At 55.3% G+C, this 18,224-nt stretch overlaps 1 protein-coding gene across 1 annotated transcript; it reads left to right on the top strand.

The window, feature by feature from the left end:
• Positions 1–264: 264 nt before the first annotated feature.
• On the top strand, positions 265–1,932 carry LOC127327376 (EID1-like F-box protein 3). Its single transcript, XM_051354146.2, has one exon. It carries the CDS (start codon positions 596–598, stop codon positions 1,481–1,483), a length of 888 nt encoding a protein of 295 aa, XP_051210106.1. The 5' UTR covers positions 265–595; the 3' UTR covers positions 1,484–1,932.
• The last annotated feature ends 16,292 nt before the right edge of the window (positions 1,933–18,224 follow it).

Below are 18,224 nucleotides of genomic sequence, written 5' to 3'. Positions count from 1 at the left end.
CGGAAGGCCGGAAGGCAGCCGCAAAAGGCTACCATCCTATTTCAATCGCGGACTGGTCTGGAATGATCAGTTCGTTTGGGTCGCACCAAGTGTTGTGCCCTTATCTGTCTGGACACGTTATAACACCCTCGGTCTGTTTGCGTCGAACCAACTAAAGATGATCTAATAATAGTATTTTCCACTTTCACAAAAAAAAAGTATTTAGAACAATATATGTAATGGTCATGGCGCAAGACTGCTCCAGTCCAAGAACGGCATTGTTGATGGAGGCACGCAAGAGGAAAGTAGCGTGTGGTGATGATCGAGATATTTTGCGGGTGCGACAAAGATGGCTTTTCATCGCGCCGTAGCGGTTATCGAGGGCGGCTGAGCCGTACAACTGTCGCGCGCGCCGCGGCGACACGAGGACCGGGATCCCCTTCTGCTCCGGGGAGCACGGAGCCAGCGTCTGTATATAACTGGCCACCGGCCGGCGCCGCCCCTCGCCCCTGTTCAGGAAACGCGCGAATCCACTGTCGAGCTTGTCACAGCACCAGGTCGGGCGAATTGAGTTGGGGTCTGACGGTCGGCCGGCGAGGCGGTGGGAAGGGGAGACATGAGCGAGGGCACGCTGGAGATGAAGCGGCTGCGCGTCGGCAGCGGCTGCAGCATTGGCGCCGTCGCCGACGACTGGAACGGCCGGGGGCGGTGCATCGGCGCCCGGATCCGGGGAGTCAACGTGGGCATCCTGGACGAGCAGGTGCTGGTGCTGGTCTTCCGCGCGCTCAACTGGGACCCGCAGGCGCTCTGCTCCGTGGCGCGCGTCAGCCGCCGCCTCCGCGCCGTCGCCGAGCGGGTGCTGTGGCGCGAGCTCTGCGGCTCGCGCGCGCCGCGGATGGTGTCCGCGCTCACGGCGGGGTCGTCCTCCGCGCCCGGGTCGGGCCGCGTCGGCGGCGGGTGGCCGGCGCTGGCGAAGCTGCTCCTCTTCTGCTGCGGCGCGGCGGGCGCCGGCGTGCCGGGCCACTTCGCCCCGGTCTCCCGCTTCTCCAAGACGTCCGGGCGGAGCTTCCTGTCGCGGCGCTGCGGCGGGGACCTGCTGTACGTGTCGGACCCGTGCGAGCACGCCGTGCCCGGAACCGCCGGCGACGAGGACGTGGGCGCGTACCGCGGCGTGTTCCGCGGCTTCATGCGCTCCCGCACGCGGGCCTGCCTGGTGGGCGGCCGCGCCCCGCTGGAGCCGCGCGTGCGCTGCCCCTACTGCGGCGCGCGCGTGTGGAGCGTGACGGCGGCGGGGCTGGCGCCGCGCAGCGCGTGCCGCCGCCTCGGCGCGCACGAGGGCCGGCTCGAGTACTTCGTCTGCGTCAGCGGCCACCTCCACGGCAGCTGCTGGCTCGCGCGCCTCTCCGACAGCGACGGCGAGCGCGACGGCTCCGGCTCCCTCTCCGACGACGGCGACGCGTTCGGCGCCAGCGAGGAGGAAGACGACAGGCGCATGGCGCTGTAATAAAGCTCAGATCTTTGCTTGTTTTGCTAGCCACATGATGAAAGTAGCATGCTCCTTTTTTTCTTCCCTGGCTGTTTTGTTTGCTTGAAACTCGTGGCTCCTGTCTCTTGCGGCGTGTTGCGCAATCGATACCTGCACCATTGCAAGCCTGTTCTTACCGGTTTCAGATGCGAACGCGTGGCCAGCCTAGAGGAAAACGTTTCGCATCCGGCGACCGATCGCTCGTCGTCCCCGCTCCCGCGCGATCCTATATTAGCCTGGTTTTTCGGCCTAAACTAGAGTGTTGCTTTTTTTTAAGAAATATACAGTATTGTTTCCAGATTTATAACAATTAGATAAAAAATTTGTTGTAAACCTACACGACATAATTTGTAAGATTTTTCTAAGTGATATGTTACGAAAATGTGTGTTTCCTGATACGTTGTAAACGGATGACTTTTTCGTTGTAATTACTTGTGATTTTTGGTGTAATTGTTTTAGTCATGGACACTTTTTTTCGTAGAGATGTTGTATATGTTCGTTAGTTTTGTAACAAATGCGTATAAAAGTTATAGAGAAAGCATGTCAGAGATGTTGTAATGTTTACCTGAACGTTTGCTATAAATTATTTTGTTGTAATCGCTAATAATTTTTGGTAAAAATAGCTGGTGATTTTTGTTGTAATTTGATATATATATATATAAAATGTGTTATTTTCAATCAAATTTTCATAGCCACGAACACATGTTTTTTGTTGTTATAGCTTTTGATTTTTTATTGTAATTGTTGTCAAATTTTGTTGTAAACCAACCTATAGCAAAACAATTGTTGTTTAATCATTTTTTATAATACTATTTTGTTTATATTTTTTGTAATTTTTTTGTTGTAATAGTACATATTTTTTGTAAGCGAAGTGAGTTATTTTGTTGTAATACTTAGTACAAGGACCACGGGTTAAGTTTCAGAAAAACAGGGGGCAAAATGCAAATCTCGCACCGCGGTAGATTTCGGACATCGGATCATGATCGTACGGCGCGGAGAACGACCGATTTTCGGCCTTTCCATCCGCCGACCGACGCGTAGCAGTCGCCTAGCCTAGAGCGCAGCTTACCGCTTTAAGCAGTGGCGCACCGATTTGTCGCCGTCGTTCTTGGTTAGGCATCTCCAGCAGCGCGACGCAAATGGACGCTGAGCGACCGTTTGTGTCCGCCTTGACCGAAAATACGTCGTGCACCACCTCCAGCGGCGCGACGCAAAGTGACTGGGTCGTCCGCGGCGACGCAAATCTGGCCCAAATATGCGCCAGGTTTGCGTCTCGGTGGACGCCGCGCGGGCGCAAAGTGTCCGCTCGCGTCTCCACCGGGCCCGTCTGGCAGCGAGTCCGCTCGCGTCTCCATCCGGCGTACGCCATCGACTCGGAGCTTTGGCGTACGTACTTGTCCACGGAGACGGATATGAGACGAAGGGCAGGCTTCATGGGCGACAGGGATTACCCCTTCGGCCCTGCACCGCCGGCTCGTCGTCAGCAGGCGCCGACGCGTCATCAGCAGGCGCCGACGCGCCGTCAGCAGACGCAGCACAACGACACCGACGACCGCGAGGATGACGACGACGAAGCCTACGCCGTGTACGACGACGACTACGTCGAGGCGCTCGCGTACCATAACGAGGAGGTGAAGGACGACAGCGACGACTACGTCGTTGTCATCTTCCACGAATGGCAGCAGGCCTTGGTGGAGGGCCGGAACTTCGAGTTCCCGGAGAACATGACGGACGACGAGATGGCGAAGGTCGCCGTCCTCGTCTCCGAGTACGACGCGCCTGTGCAGCCGCCGCTGCCCCGCTACGCCACCGCCGTCATACCGACGGGCCTGTTGGCGGATGAAGCACTTCGACAGGCGCTCCTGGAGTCGGCGGCGCCTCCGCCACCGCTGGCACAGCCGCAGCAGTGGGCGCCTCCACCGCCGCCACGCCTACGGCGGTGGGCGCCTCCCCGCCGCCACGGTCGCCGCAGTTCGGGCGCTTCCACCGCCGCCACGGTGCGGCAAAGATCGGCGCCTCCACCGCCGCCACAGCCGCAGTACTGGGCGCCTCCACCGCCGCCACAGCCACAACACTGGGCGCCTCCACCGCAGCCACAGCCGCAGCCTCCTCAACCTCGAGCACCGGCGGCGGCGCGCCCGACGTATGCTCCCCCGGATGGCAACTGGCCTTGGGTCATACTGGAGTTCATCATGCTCGACAGCGACGAGGAGCAGCAGAGCGACGAGGAGCAGCACATCGACGAGGAGCAATAGGCATTTAGGTTTATTTTTTATGTTTTAAGTATGTAAACTATATTTCATGTTTAAAAAAATGATTCGTTCTACAAAAATGCGTCGTGCTGCTGGAGCCACTCCCGACGCAAACAGACGCGCGATCGATTTCGACCAAAAAGATCGACGCAAACGGACACGCGCGGACTCTAAAATGCGTCGCGTCGCTGCAGATGCCCTTACAACCAGAACGGGAACGGGAACGGCATGGGCACGCCACGCTCATCAACCGTGCAATGCTGCCAGCAGCACTACTGTTGTCAGGCTCGAATTGCTACTCTGCAAGAGGCGATTTTTTTTAAAATAAAATAGAATTATTTTATAATTTCTAGAAATATCACGCGTTTTGAATCATTTTGAGATAGGTGATTCTGTCGGTTTCCAGTCGACCGATCGGTCTACCGGAGACCATTTAAGCTGTTGGCCGAGCGGTTTTCTTACGTTGTGTCAAAAATTAGCCATCTTCGAACCGATCGACAGCAGCAGACCGTCCGGCCAACAGCAGGCCAATCGGTCAGCTAGAAGCCGACAATCTCATACATGTTCTAGACAGATCACTACACTGTTTGCAGCTTGCAATCTGTCCAACCACTCTAAAGCACGAAAGATATTCTAGAAATTATATTTAGAGAGTAAACCGAAATAAAGGACTTAACACCCCGAGTTTAACTTTTACAGCCAAGCTTAATGCTGAAAACTACACATAAATACACCTCTACTAACTGAACCTTCCTGAACTGAATATCTCATCACAGCCTGCAGTTCTGTTGCAACACTTATTCTTGGTTTTTAGTAGAAGCACAAACCTAGGCTTGAAGTAAATTAGTTCAAGTAAAACTGGAATGAACAAAAGTAATACTGTAGACGAGTAGTGAACATGAGGTCGCCAAAGTACTGACTACCAATCCTATAATCTCCCAAGAAAAATGCATCTTAAATATCATACTACAAAAATGAAATATGGGGGTTTTTCTAATGAAATGAAATTGCCAAGCTCCTCCGATCCGGACTGAACCATGCACTGCACTAGCACACTAATACATAAACTAATTGAATCATAACTGAACCATCAAATACAACTTGTCTATCTCAAACTGTGTCCCGTTTTTCGTCATTGCGATGCAAGTATGCAACCACGATCATGGAGCCAGGCCCAGCCCTCCCGTAACTCCTCCCCAGCCCTAAACGCCGCCGCCGCCGCCTCTAGCGCCGCCGGGGCAAAGACCCTCGGGGCGTGGCGGCGGCGGGGGCCCTTCCTCGTCGACGCCTGGTGGACGGCGGCCGGATCCCCTTCCTCGACGCATGGCGGGCGCGCGGATGGGTTGGGCGGCGGCGGCCTGCGCTGCGCCCCTTCTCCCGTCGGCTCTCCCTCGGCCGGCGCGGTTGGGATGGGCGGCGGCGACCAGCGCTGCGGCCTCCCTCCTCCCGTCGGCTCTCCGCAGCACTCCGACAGGGGCTGGTGGTGGGCGGCGGCCAGGCTCATGGCCTGCGCCAATTTCCCCCCGCCTCTCGCCGGTGAGTGGAGGGGATCTCGGGCTTCACCCGCGACACGAGGTCGCCCGGGGCAGCAGCCTTGGGTAAGACGGTGGAGGTGGCCCTCTTCTTCGCCGGAGGGCCTGCGGTTGGTGGTGGTGGATCTATCGATCTATCACCGTGTTCCGGTGGCGAGATGGAGATGCTTGGAAGCCGGCGACGAAGTCGCCGGTGGAGGGTTGGAGTGGCCAGCCCGGGATGGTCGCCGACGTGGGGGTCCGACCTGAATAAAGGCGGTGGTCCTATGGTCTCTCTTGCGTGAAGAGGAAGACCTACCGGAGGCCTGGACTCGTGATCTAGCCAGAGTGTTGAGTTCCGGAAGGCTCCGCCGGCGAATGTAACAGTGCTTTTTGCCTGGAGTTTGCTGGATCGGTGGTATTCGGTCGTGCGCACCCATGCTTTTATTCCGACCGATTGGTTCTGGAGGGAGCGGCGCGAAGCTCTTTTTCTGTGTTGACATCAAGTGACTATGGATCCATGATGAAAGTCGGAAGAAGAGAAGTTCATGAAGGCCGGAGGGGAGGACTAGCTAAGGGAGGTTCAAGTCTCCGCGTTGTTGAGGGACTTGCTTGGTGTTCCGGGCTTCACAGCAGCGGTATGAAAGTGGGGGCGACAACACAGGTGAAGTTCAGAGTCCTACCTTTCAGGGTGAAAACCCAAGGTCTGGCCTTAACTGATTGTGCCTGGCAATGACCTTGTTAGAGGCATTGTTTTGAGAGCGGGGACTATCTTCAGGGTGAAAACCTAAGATCGTTGATCGGGCGACGATGGTGTCCGCGATGGTGTCCGCGCATTATTCCCTTCTTGGAGGCGTCGTTTTTGGAGATTCTGCATTTCAGGTGTTGTCTTGGCGGTGGATGTATTGCTGTCGTTAGGCCCGAGATACTGTAGCAGGACTTTTGTTTCTTAGTTTTCTTTTCTTCTTTTTGGTTGTGTGCATCCGTAGTGCCATTAGGGTGGTGCGTTGTTGCAGAGGCTGGGTGTAATTGGTATCGTTTTGATATTAATATATTCCCTTTATCGAAAAAAAAAACCACGATCATGGAAAATTACAATTATGAAAGCAACCGTAATCAAGTGTTGAGAAAGTCAGCAATTGAGTTGAACAACACGTACCTGCTAGATGTCTGTACGACTGTACCCAACGGACAAGCACGTCTGTGTTAGCATAAGCCGTTGTATGGCGATGGCGACATGACGCAGCTAGCGGGCGCAGCGGAAGCATGACGACGCCCAGGTCTCGCGGAGGAGCAGCGGGCTCACGAACGAGGAAGACCGGATCGTGAAGCGTTTGTGCGCGGGGCGATCGGTGAGTGCGTTGAGTCAGTCTGTACCGTTGTAGCTAGCTGCATGTCGTGTGTGCATGATCCACTAGGATAGGTGAGTGCTGTTAGTGGTGTGAGTGCATGGGGTGCATGGGTGCTGCGCCACCGGACGGCTATAAAGCCAGCCATGTATTGATCGTTTGAGTAAGGGGAGTTGCAGCAATGTAGCCAGCTGAATAGAAAAGATTCGGGCCGTCTGTGCGCCCGCGGCGGCGCTCCGTGCGCCGGCCCGTGAAAAATTCTGTGCTGTGTCTCCACTCCTTCTTCTACCTTCGTCTGTGCGAGAGAGAGAGAGAGAGCACCGGCTTTTGTCGCCGGAGGGGCTGGTTCGGCGTGTGTCGCCGAGGCCAGCCCCAACATGTGGTATCAGAGCCTCGTGCTCGGGCCGTGGCGCGGCGAGGCTGCGGCGGATGCGGCGCGGCGGCGGCGGCCGTGGCCGTGGCGGAGGTGAAGCCGTTCGTGCGGCAAGGTGAAGGCGGCTCGGGCGGCCGCGTCGTCGCGTCGGAGCGCGACATGGGCGCGAGCCGAGGGTGCGCGGATCACCGGAGGAGCAAGGCGACAAGATCGCGTCCTGGGCACGCAGGGCCGGCCGTGCCGATCGCGTTGGTGCGCGAGGAGGACACGAGCTGGGGCGTGCTGGAGCGCGGCGACGATCGCCGAGGAAGGAGAAGACATGGTCCAGCCGCGCGGCCGGCCGTGGCGATCGCGTCTGAGCGCGTCATGCGCGAGCTGGGGAGTGCTGGTCATTGGGCGAGTGGGTGCGTGTGTGCGCGGCCGTGGCGACGTATGTGCGAGCCACGGCTATCAATCCCCACTCCCTGTAATCTCCATTGGCAACTCCAGGAGGTCGAGCTCGGGTTGCAGAATTAGTAAGAGGCGTATGTGCGCCAGGGCGTTTGTGCGCCGGGAAGAGAAGCTGCGGCGTGTGTCGCCGGAGATGAAGAAGGGCGTTCCCCGCGTCGACGAGGAGCCGGCGTCCTGTATGTCAGGATGGCGGCGCAGTCACGGCTTAGGGGGGTGAATGTTAGCATAAGCCGTTGTATGGCGACGGCGACATGACGCAGCTAGCGGGCGCAGCGGAAGCATGACGACGCCCAGGTCTCGCGGAGGAGCAGCGGGCTCACGAACGAGGAAGACCGGATCGTGAAGCGTTTGTGCGCGGGGCGATCGGTGAGTGCGTTGAGTCAGTCTGTACCGTTGTAGCTAGCTGCATGTCGTGTGTGCATGATCCACTAGGATAGGTGAGTGCTGTTAGTGGTGTGAGTGCATGGGGTGCATGGGTGCTGCGCCACCGGACGGCTATAAAGCCAGCCATGTATTGATCGTTTGAGTAAGGGGAGTTGCAGCAATGTAGCCAGCTGAATAGAAAAGATTCGGGCGTCTGTGCGCCCGCGGCGGCGCTCCGTGCGCCGGCCCGTGAAAAATTCTGTGCTGTGTCTCCACTCCTTCTTCTACCTTCGTCTGTGCGAGAGAGAGAGAGAGAGAGAGCACCGGCGTTTGTCGCCGGAGGGGCTGGTTCGGCGTGTGTCGCCGAGGCCAGCCCCAACAGTCTGATGGCAAGGTGAGCTCTCCGGCGGCGGGGATTTGTTCAGCTACCGATGAATGACGGGCGTGGCCACGCGACGACGGGGCGAGGACGCGCTGGTTTCGGTCGGGAGCGCGCGACGATGGGGCGAGGACGGCGGGGTGTCCGAGGTGGTGCTGCTGAGGCGTGCGGCTTGTCGGCGTCTGGGGGCGTGCGGCGTGCGGCGATCGTCGCCCAGCGTAACCAGCGGATGGCGTCCGACCGGAAATATGGGGCGGTGCCTCTCCAGCGGGGGCGATCCATACCTCTTGCCATGTGCAAAACTGGCCGCGGGAACACATGACCAGTCGCTTATGCTGCAGCGATTCAAACGGACCGATCTATCCGACGCGATCCATCAGTCCATAAAATTTGGAGAGTGGATGCGTCTGGGTAGACGCTACGCTGACAATGTGCGTGTTCGGCTCACGTGCCGTAGGCCCGTGTGGAAGCGACCCAACGACAGAAGGCTGATCGGCGACAGCAGCCACTGCCACCGCTGCCTGCGGGCCCTGCCGCCTATCCTTCATCAATGCCGACGGTTCGTGCTCCACGCTGGTATGCAATGTCTCGGCCTTTTAACGTGGTCTCCGTCGTGCTCACCACCAAACTCTTCCCCCAACACATCCTCGCCGCAAGGCCACCACCTGCTCTATGTTCGATCGCAACGGTCACACGACGCTTGCACCTCCGCCTTCGGAGCTGGAGCTGAAGCAGGAGCCCAATCCTTCAGAAAATTACAACCTAGGCCTCAACGAGGCGGACATAGCGGAGTCCGTCCTCCTCGACACATAGTTTGAGGTCGACGTGAAATGTGAAGCGGTCGAGGAGGAGCAGGAGCCTGTGGCCGATCAGGAGAAGGCGGCGATACTAGATTCTTGCGGATGGCGCACGACCAGGGGAATGCCGCCTGCACCCTAGAGCAGGCCGACCAGCAGCTCCTCCAACGTGTCATGGTGATCTCCCGCGAGCGGTTGCCTACTGAGGAGGCTCCTCATGGAGGCCGAGCGGCAGAGGATCCTTGAGCTAAACGCTCAGACCCTTGCCTAGGAAATCCGCCGCGAAGATGAGTGGCTCACTATGAACACCGAGTTCACCATGAGGTTGCGGTTCGTGATGAACCAGCGAGCCGCCTCTGCTCAGACCTCACCGTTGACCGCCCTGCTCTGGGCGTGAGAGTATGCCTCGGACGAAGAACGTCGACGAAGCTGGGCCGCCGCCCCGCCACGACTGCAAGTAAGGTTCTTTATATTTTAAATTCAGTTGTTTTTCATTTAAACTTGTAGCAAAAATGTAGAGGAAAACATCTCCAGCACGGCCTTCTAGACCTCCTCCGAGGTCGTGAGACCAACCATCTGGGTGAGAGCTTCTCTTGACATGTTGCGCATAAGATAGCCAAGAACCGGTTGGTCTAGTGCAATCTGCCTTGAGTACTCCGGGTTGGTGGTCACCTCCTTCCTAGATTGGTCCTTTGTATTCACTTCCTTCTCGCGCGCCGGTGTAGATCTAGCTAGAAACCCGAACACTTGAGCACCACGGATATGAGCTTGCCACAAAAGGAAATTGTCCTGGTTCAGTTTCTTGGTAACAACAACAGTTAGCGCCCTTCCGGCAGGCATTGACGACGAAAGAGGATGCCCCCGAGCGACGTGGTTACAACTCACAATTGTGGTATTATTCACGATGCACCAAAACATGACGTGCGGTGATACGTTTAGAAAGAAACTGGCTCTGATACCAACAATTATGGGAAGGCGTTAACCTAACTAGGGTTGCCGTTGTGCTTTATATATCAGGACATTACACGTCGGTCCACCTCAATACAAGGGTGTACATAATACAAATACAGGAGGAATACATATACTCTAGACAGCTAACACTATACAGTTTAACAATTACTACCTCGATACCGATTTATTAGGGTATTAAGCATTTTGAGTTATTTCATCATACCCACTACCCACGGGCACGTGTCCATCATCTTGCGGATCCGACACACGCATGTTTCCTCTCGCAAAAAAATGGGAAACACTCAAGAGGTTTTTGTTTTTGAAGTTGTACGGTGAGTTTCCTCGCTGCATATTTTAAATTGTTATTATAAAAGAGTAATTATGTACATGGATGATGCTAGTGATAGCACCAAAGAAGGAAAAGCTAACTAATTTATACAAAGTTATCTACCCATGTCCTAAGCCTCATATAAGATTTGTGCTTAGCCTTGTGGATCAATAAGGCTAGTTCATCCTTGAATTTTCACCTGTCCAGATAGACCAGGAGATAAGCATAATAAGCTCCATGAAAAAAAGGTTGTTAGATCTGCATCTTGAGGCTGTGAAGAATGTTTTGCACAGAAATGTGCTGCAGCAAGCGAACGAACCCAACCAGGACAGAGATATCTCCAACAGCAAACAACAAAGGGGCATGTGAAGAACATATGGCTGCTTGTCTCCAAAACAGAATCATTACACATGATGCATGTGTTGTCAGGCATGAAAAAAATTCTTCCTCTGCAATAGGGCTATGGTATTGAACCTATTGTGTAGGAGCAACCTAAAAAGGTAAATGAAAGATAACCGAGTGTCATTGTTATGACCAGTCTTAGTTATGTGAGGAGGGGGTCCAACCGTGGGCTCAATTAGGGGCTTAGCCCATTATCAGTTTAGGGTTTTAGCTCTTTATATACTGGTTGTAACGAGGCAAACAATCAAGCACTAATAATATTCATTATTGCCGACTCCCTGATGAGTCGGTCTCCTAACCCTAGCCGCCGCCCCTCCTCTCTAGCCCGCGCACGACGGCGCCCTGCCGCCGGCGTTCGCCGCCTCGCCCGCACGTCTCTCCCTCCTTCCCCTACAAGCTATGCCCTAGGGCAGGTAGAGCAGTTGGTTCTACCAATTTGGCAGCTAGCTCGGCTGCGATCATGTCGTCTCCGCCGCCCACCACCACGCCGTCCGCGCCTCCGCCCGCACCCTCGATCGTCGCCACAATGGCGGGCTCTCCGGTGGCCGCCACGTCGGCGGGCTCCGCCGCGCTGGCGCCCGTCCTCTACCCGCCCGAGCAGATGAGCGGGGTCATCAACGACCTCGTCACCGCGGTCCAAGGCATCCGCCTCTTCTTGATCGGCTCCCAGGGGCCCCCGACGCCGTCGCAGTCGGCCGCCTTCTCCGTGCCGGCGCCCGCGCCATGGGCTCCGCCCTTCACAGGCGTTTCGCTGCTGCCTCCACCGGCGTCGGTCCAGCCCTGGGCGCAGTGGCCGCCGTCCGCCCCCGCCAGACCGAGTGCCACCGCCACGGGGGGCATTCCCATCCACCAGATACGTTTCCCCCTGTCTCCGTCTCTGCTGCCAGCGTGGCTCGCAGCGCCATCGACCCAGCCGGTCTACACCACCACCGGCGAGCCGCCGGTTCCCTCCCTCTCGGGCGCCGCCCCCGGGGGGGGTATGCATGCCCCCATGAGGCGCGCCCCGACGCGCACGGCCCCGGCGGGGTTACACAGCCACCGCCCCGCTACACCAAGGTCGACTTCGCCACCTACGATGGGTAGGAGGACCCCCTGAACTAGCTTAGCCAGTGCGAGTAGTTCTTCCGCGGGTAGCGCACCCTGGCGTCGGATCGTATCTGGCTTGCCTCCTATCACCTCCGGGGCACCGCCCAGATGTGGTACTACTACCTAGAGCAGGACGAGGGCGGCATGCCTCCTTGGGACCGCTTTCGGGAGCTATGTCTCCTTCGCTTCGGGCCGCCGATCCGAGGGAGCCGCCTCGCGGAGTTGGGGCGCCTCCCCTTCACGTCCACGGTGCAGGACTTCGCCGATCGCTTTCAGGCCCTCTCCTGCCACGCCCCGGGCGTCACAAGGCAACAACGCGCGGAGCTCTTCTTCGGCGGACTCCCTGATCACATACGGGTGGACGTGGAACTCCAGGCCCCCCACGACTTGCAGACAGCGATGCACTACGCTCGGGCGTACGAGCGCCAGGCCCAGGCCCTGCAGCCGCCTCCCCCGAGTCGCGGGGCCCGACCACCCGCCGGCCGCAGCACCGTCCGCTGCAGCAGCGCCGCAGCGTACCTTCCGACGCCTCACCCCGGTGGGGCAGTTGGAGCGCCGTCGCCTCGGCCTGTGCTTCAACTGCGACGAGCCCTACGCACCAGGTCATGTCTGCATGTGCCTCTTCTACTTGGAGACGGTAGACGACGACGATGCGGACACGGGCGTCGACACAACGATGGAGACCGCCCTCGATGTCGCGCCGGCCACGGCGTGCGTGGTCTCGCTCCATGCGTTGGCGGGATTCCGCAACGAGCAGACAATGCTCCTGCCGGTGACGATACACGGCGAGCAGCTGGTGGCCCTCCTCGACACACACTCCACACATAACTTTCTACCGGAAGCCACCATGCGTCGCTTGGGCCTCCGGCCGAAGTGCGGCGATCACCTCCGCGTCACCGTGGCCAACGACGACCGCCTTCGCTGTCACGGCGTGGCGCAGCACGTGCCGCTCTCCATCGGCGACGAGCACTTCACCATCGCGTGCACCGACATCGACTTGGGCTGTTTCGACTTCATCCTCGGCGTGTACTTCTTGCGGCCCCTCGGGCCCATACTGTGGGACTTCGCCGCCTTGATGATGACCTTCTGGCGCCAGGGCCGCCGCGTCTGTTGGACGGGCATTGGAGGCGCCGCCCCGGCACCGCAGCTCCAGCTCACCACGGCCGACATCGACTCCGAGCACCCTCTGTTGGCCCACCTCCTGCAGCAGCATGGCGACCTTTTTGACGAGCTGCAGGGCCTCCCGCCTACCCAGGTATACGATCACTGTATCCACCTCGCCGCGGACACGGAGCCGGTGGCCGTGCGGCCTTACCGCTACCCTCAGCTACAGAAGGACGAGCTCGAGCGACAGTGCGCCCTCATGCTTGCCGCGGGCGTCATCCGGATCTCTACTTCGCCGTTCTCGGCGCCGGTGCTGCTCGTCCGCAAGGCAGATGACACATGGCACCTCTACATCGACTACCGTGCCCTCAATGCGCTTACGCTGAAGGACAAGTTCCCCATTCCGGTGGTTGACGAGCTCTTCGACGAGCTCCATGGGTCGCGCTTCTTCACCAAGCTCGACTTACGGTCGGGCTACCACCAGGTGCGCATGCACCCGGGCGACATCGCCAAGACGGCGTTCCGGACCCATCATGGCCACTTCAAGTTCGTGGTGATGCCCTTCGGCCTCACCAACGCGTCAACGACATTCCAGGCCCTGATGAACAATGCACTCCGCCCCTATTTATGTCGTTTTGTCCTTCTTTTCTTTGACGATATTTTGATCTACACCGCCTCGTGGGCGGAGCACCTACAGCACGTCGCCATCGTCTTCAACGAGCTTCGAGCGCATCAGCGCTTGAAGTGCTCGTTCGGGACGACATCGGTCGCCTACCTCGGTCACGTCATCTCCGTCGAGGGGGTGGCCATGGACGCCGACAAGGTGGCGGCCGTCGCTGCGTGGCTGCCTCCTCGTTCGCCGCGTGCTCTCCGTGGCTTCCTGGGTCTCGCCGGGTACTACCGGAAATTCATCCGGGACTTCGGCATCATCGCGACACCTCTCACGCGGCTTCTGCGCCGCGACACCTTCGCCTGGGATGACGAGGCCACCGTCGCGTTCGAGGCCCTGAAGGGGGCCCTCACGACGGGCCCGTTCTCCAGATGCTGGACTTCGCACGACCGTTCATCGTCGACTGCGACGCCTCCGGAGTGGGGTTCGGTGCCGTGCTTCACCAGGGCGATGGGCCGCTTGCCTACTTCAGCAGGCCTTTCGCTGCACGCCATCTCAAGCTTGCGGCGTACGAGCAGGAGCTCATTGGCTTGGTGCAGGCCGTGCGCCATTGGCGTCCCTACCTTTGGGGGCGCTCGTTCCAGATTCGCACGGACCACTACAGCCTCAAGTACTTGTGGGATCAGAGGCTCTCGACAGTTCCACAGCATCAGTGGATCAGCAAGTTGTTCGGCTTTGATTTCAGTGGATCAGCATTAGGGTTTTAGCTCTTTATATACTGGTTGTAACGAGGCAAACAATCAAGCAGTAATAATATTCATTATTGCCGACTCCCTGAGAAGTCGGTCTCCTAACCCTAGCCGCCGCCCCTCCTCTCCAGCCCGCGCACGACGGCGCCCTGCCGCCGGCGTCCGCCGCCTCACCCGCACGTCTCTCCCTCCTTCCCCTACAAGCTACACCCTAGGGCGGGTAGAGCAGTTGGTTCTACCAGTCATGCACCAGTTGTACAAAGTGATGATATTCCGCCATAGCTTGCACAGACAAAGGTAAATGAAAGAGAGTTGCAACATCATCTGTGTTAATGGCATCCTGAACAGAGTGTGAAGCATCTTTGACAAAAGTGAAAAGAAATGGCCACTTGTTGGATAAAACCTCCAGTGACCATTTATCAGACCAAAACAGAATGGATTTTCCACTCTTGACACTACAGGAATGGGGCTATATGCCGAGGGCCGGGAACCCTCGGCGTAGCATGCTTTGGCCCTCGGCGTAGGCTATGCCGAGGGCCGCCCTCGGCATAGCTCCTCGGCGTGTAAGTCCCTCGGCAAAGGCACTATCGCCGTCGGCGTAGCCCGGCCCTCGGCGTAGCACGCTACGCCGACGACAAAACCCTCGGCATAGACTTTTAAAAAATTCAAATTTTCCGTTTCCAAAAAAATTCAAAAAAAAATTTCGAAAAAAAAATATTTTTTTCTATATGCCGACGGCAAAACCCTAGGCATAGACATTTAAAATTTTTAAAATTTTAATTTCTTTTACACAATTTTTTCTTTTTTTTTCTTTTTTTTTCTTTTTTTTTACTTGTTTATCTTTCACCCAATACACTTTTAATTCTAACTACACTTAATCTTATGTCAAATTACAATCATGGTTAAACTTCCCAGTCGGTCACCCATCCTCACACTACTCTAGCCTCAGCACGCTTAACTTCTTGGTTCCATTCGGATGAGCTTCCATTATAGAATTGACACCTCTTGCTGATAATAATAGCATATCAACCCTATTAACCCTTGAACCGTGATGCACACTTCTTTATTTTTGAATCCCAAACAATTACTTAAGTAGACAACAATGAATATATATAAGTAATAATAATATTGAATTCAAATAAAAATAAAATGATTTTATTTTTTGGTCTTTTTTTCTATTTAATATTGAATAATTAATATCCTTAAATCGGAAAATCAAAATTCCACAAATAATATGTCTAAATCGATCAGAAAAATGAGAGGAATCTAAATATAATATACATATCATCATTTGAACCTAAAAATTAGAGGAATCCAAATATGACGCCCAATTTGCCATGTGGCCAAAACAGCCCCCTCGCGAGATGCGAAATGGCCGTACCGGGCGGGCTGGTGCACCGTTCGCCAACACGCTAAACGGACAAAAATTAGCACATAAAGTGATGTGTTATAGACATAAAAACATTTTTTGCGGAATTTATTGAGTGACGGAAAGTGTACCCCTAGTTCAAATCCGGTCAGTTTCCAGCGGATTCGGCGGGACACCGCAGGAAGCCTGCATGGATTCCCAGATAGCTAGCGCGCACATATGGCATGTGATATGTGGTGCGAAGGCGGTGTCCTACCACTACGCAGAGGTCTCGCGCAATACTAAAATACGCCCCATGTAGCTGCTTCACAAAATAAACCCGTTTTGGCACCCCGAAAATAAAAAAACCATCGCCCATCGATCGGATTAGAAATCCGCTCCCGAGGCCTTGCTTCCCATCCCAGGGACCACGCACATGCCAAATATGGCCTCGTTCCGACAAACTATGCGGTGTCACGGGCCGTTTCCTACTCATTTGCCCTAAAAGGCATAGAACTCCGGACGTGATAGCCCTGTTTGTGAAGGGTTTTCCAAAATAATTGCCGTATCCTAATTCCGACTTTTGGAGTGGTTACTAGGACACATAAAATGACGCCACGCGGCTCCGCGGGATTTTCTGACTTTGTTTAAATTGTCATTTGGCCAAAACGGGCCCCCACGGAGATGCGGTATGTCCGTACCGGGCGCGCTGGTGCACCCGTTTACCATCGCGCTAAACGGACAAAAATTGGCACATAAACTGATATGTCATAGACCTAAAAACATTTTTTGCGGAATTTATTGAGCGACGGAAAGTGTAGCCCTAGTTCAAATCCGGTCACTTTCCAGCGGATTCGGCGGGATACCGCAGGAAGCCGCATGGATTCCCAGATAGCTAGCGCGCACATATGGCATGTGATATGTGGTGCGAAGGCGGTGTCCTACCACTACGCAGAGGTCTCGCGCAATACTAAAATGCGCCTTATGTAGTTTCTTCACAAAAAAAACCCGTTTTGGCACCCCGAAAATGAAAAAACCATCGCCCATGGGTCGGATTGGAAATCCGCTCCCGGGGCCTTACTTCCCATCCCAGGGACCACGCACGTGCCAAATATGTCCTCGTTCCGACAAACTATGCGGTGTCACGGGCCGTTTCCTACTCATTTGCCCTAAAAGCCATAGAACTCCGGACGTGATAGCCCTGTTTATGAAGGGTTTTCCAAAATAATTGCCGTATCCTAATTCCGACTTTTGGAGTGGTTACTAGGACACATAAAATGAAGCCATGCGGCTCCGCGGGATTTTCTGACTTTGTTTAAATTGTCATTTGGCCAAAAGGGGGCCCCACGGAGATGCGGTATGGCCGTACCGGGCGCGCTGGTGCACCCATTTGCTATCGCGCTAAACGGACAAAAATTAGCACATAAACTGATATGTCATAGACCTAAAAACAATTTTTGTGGAATTTATTGAGCGAAGGAAAGTGTAGCCCTAGTTCAAATCCGGTCACTTTCCAGCGGATTCGGTGGGACACCGCAGGAAGCTGCATGGATTCCCAGATAGCTAGCGCGCACATATGGCATGTGATATGGGGTGCGAAGGCGGTGTCCTACCACTACGCAGAGGTCTCGCGCAATACTAAAATACGCCCCATGTAGTTCCTTCACAAAAAAAAACCTGTTTTGGCACCCCGAAAATGAAAAAACCATCGCCCATGGGTCGGATTGGAAATTCGCTCCCGGGGCCTTGCTTCCCATCCCAGGGACCACGCACGTGCCAAATATGGTCTCGTTCCGACAAACTATGCGGTGTCACGGGCCGTTTCCTACTCATTGCCCTAAAAGCCATAGAAATCCGGACTTGATAGCCCTGTTCGTGAAGGGTTTTGCAAAATAATTGTCGTATCCCAATTCCATCTTTTGGAGTGGTTACTAGGACACATAAAATGATGCCATGCGGCTCCGCGAGATATTCTGACTTCGTTTAAATTGCAATCTGGCTAAAACGGGAACCTGAGAACATATAAGAAAGTGATTGAATTGTTTCTATGTTAACATGTTATTATACATGATTCAAATATGCATGATTTTGACATAAATGATAGAGGATATTTTTCTGAACATTTTGATACCTCATACGCATTTTTCTGACATCCTATGAATTAGTTATGATTTTTACAAAATTAGACAAATTTGAAAAATAGCCTACGCCGAGGGTGGCCGTCGGCGTAGCCCTGTCTACGCCTAGGGCCAAAGATATCCCGAGGGCTGCCCTCGGCGTAGAGATCGCTACGCCGACGGCCACGTTTCGCCGAGTGTTGAAAGGGCAGGCTGGCCTGGCCGGGCCATACGCCGACGGCCCCGACTTTTGGCCGTCGGCGTATAGCCTGGCCCTCGGCATAGCCTCCCATTCCTGTAGTGTGAGTGCACAGGAAGCCATATCCTTTAGGTATCAAGTGACTTAAGACAGCATCTCCACCAAAAAGAAATTTCCCTGGTTTTAAGAGGAGGCAATGAATGCTGATAATATGATTCCCACACTAATTTTACCCAAGGAATATTCTCTTGATTATAGAATCTATGTATGTCCTTCATTAACAAGCAGTCATTCTGCACTGATAACTTGAGCCCTCCTAATCCACCTTGATCCTTTGGTCGGCATATCATCT

This window comes from Lolium perenne, chromosome 1 (genome assembly GCF_019359855.2).
Source record: "Lolium perenne isolate Kyuss_39 chromosome 1, Kyuss_2.0, whole genome shotgun sequence".
NCBI lineage: Eukaryota > Viridiplantae > Streptophyta > Magnoliopsida > Poales > Poaceae > Lolium > Lolium perenne.
This window is presented reverse-complemented; position numbering and strand designations above follow the sequence as displayed.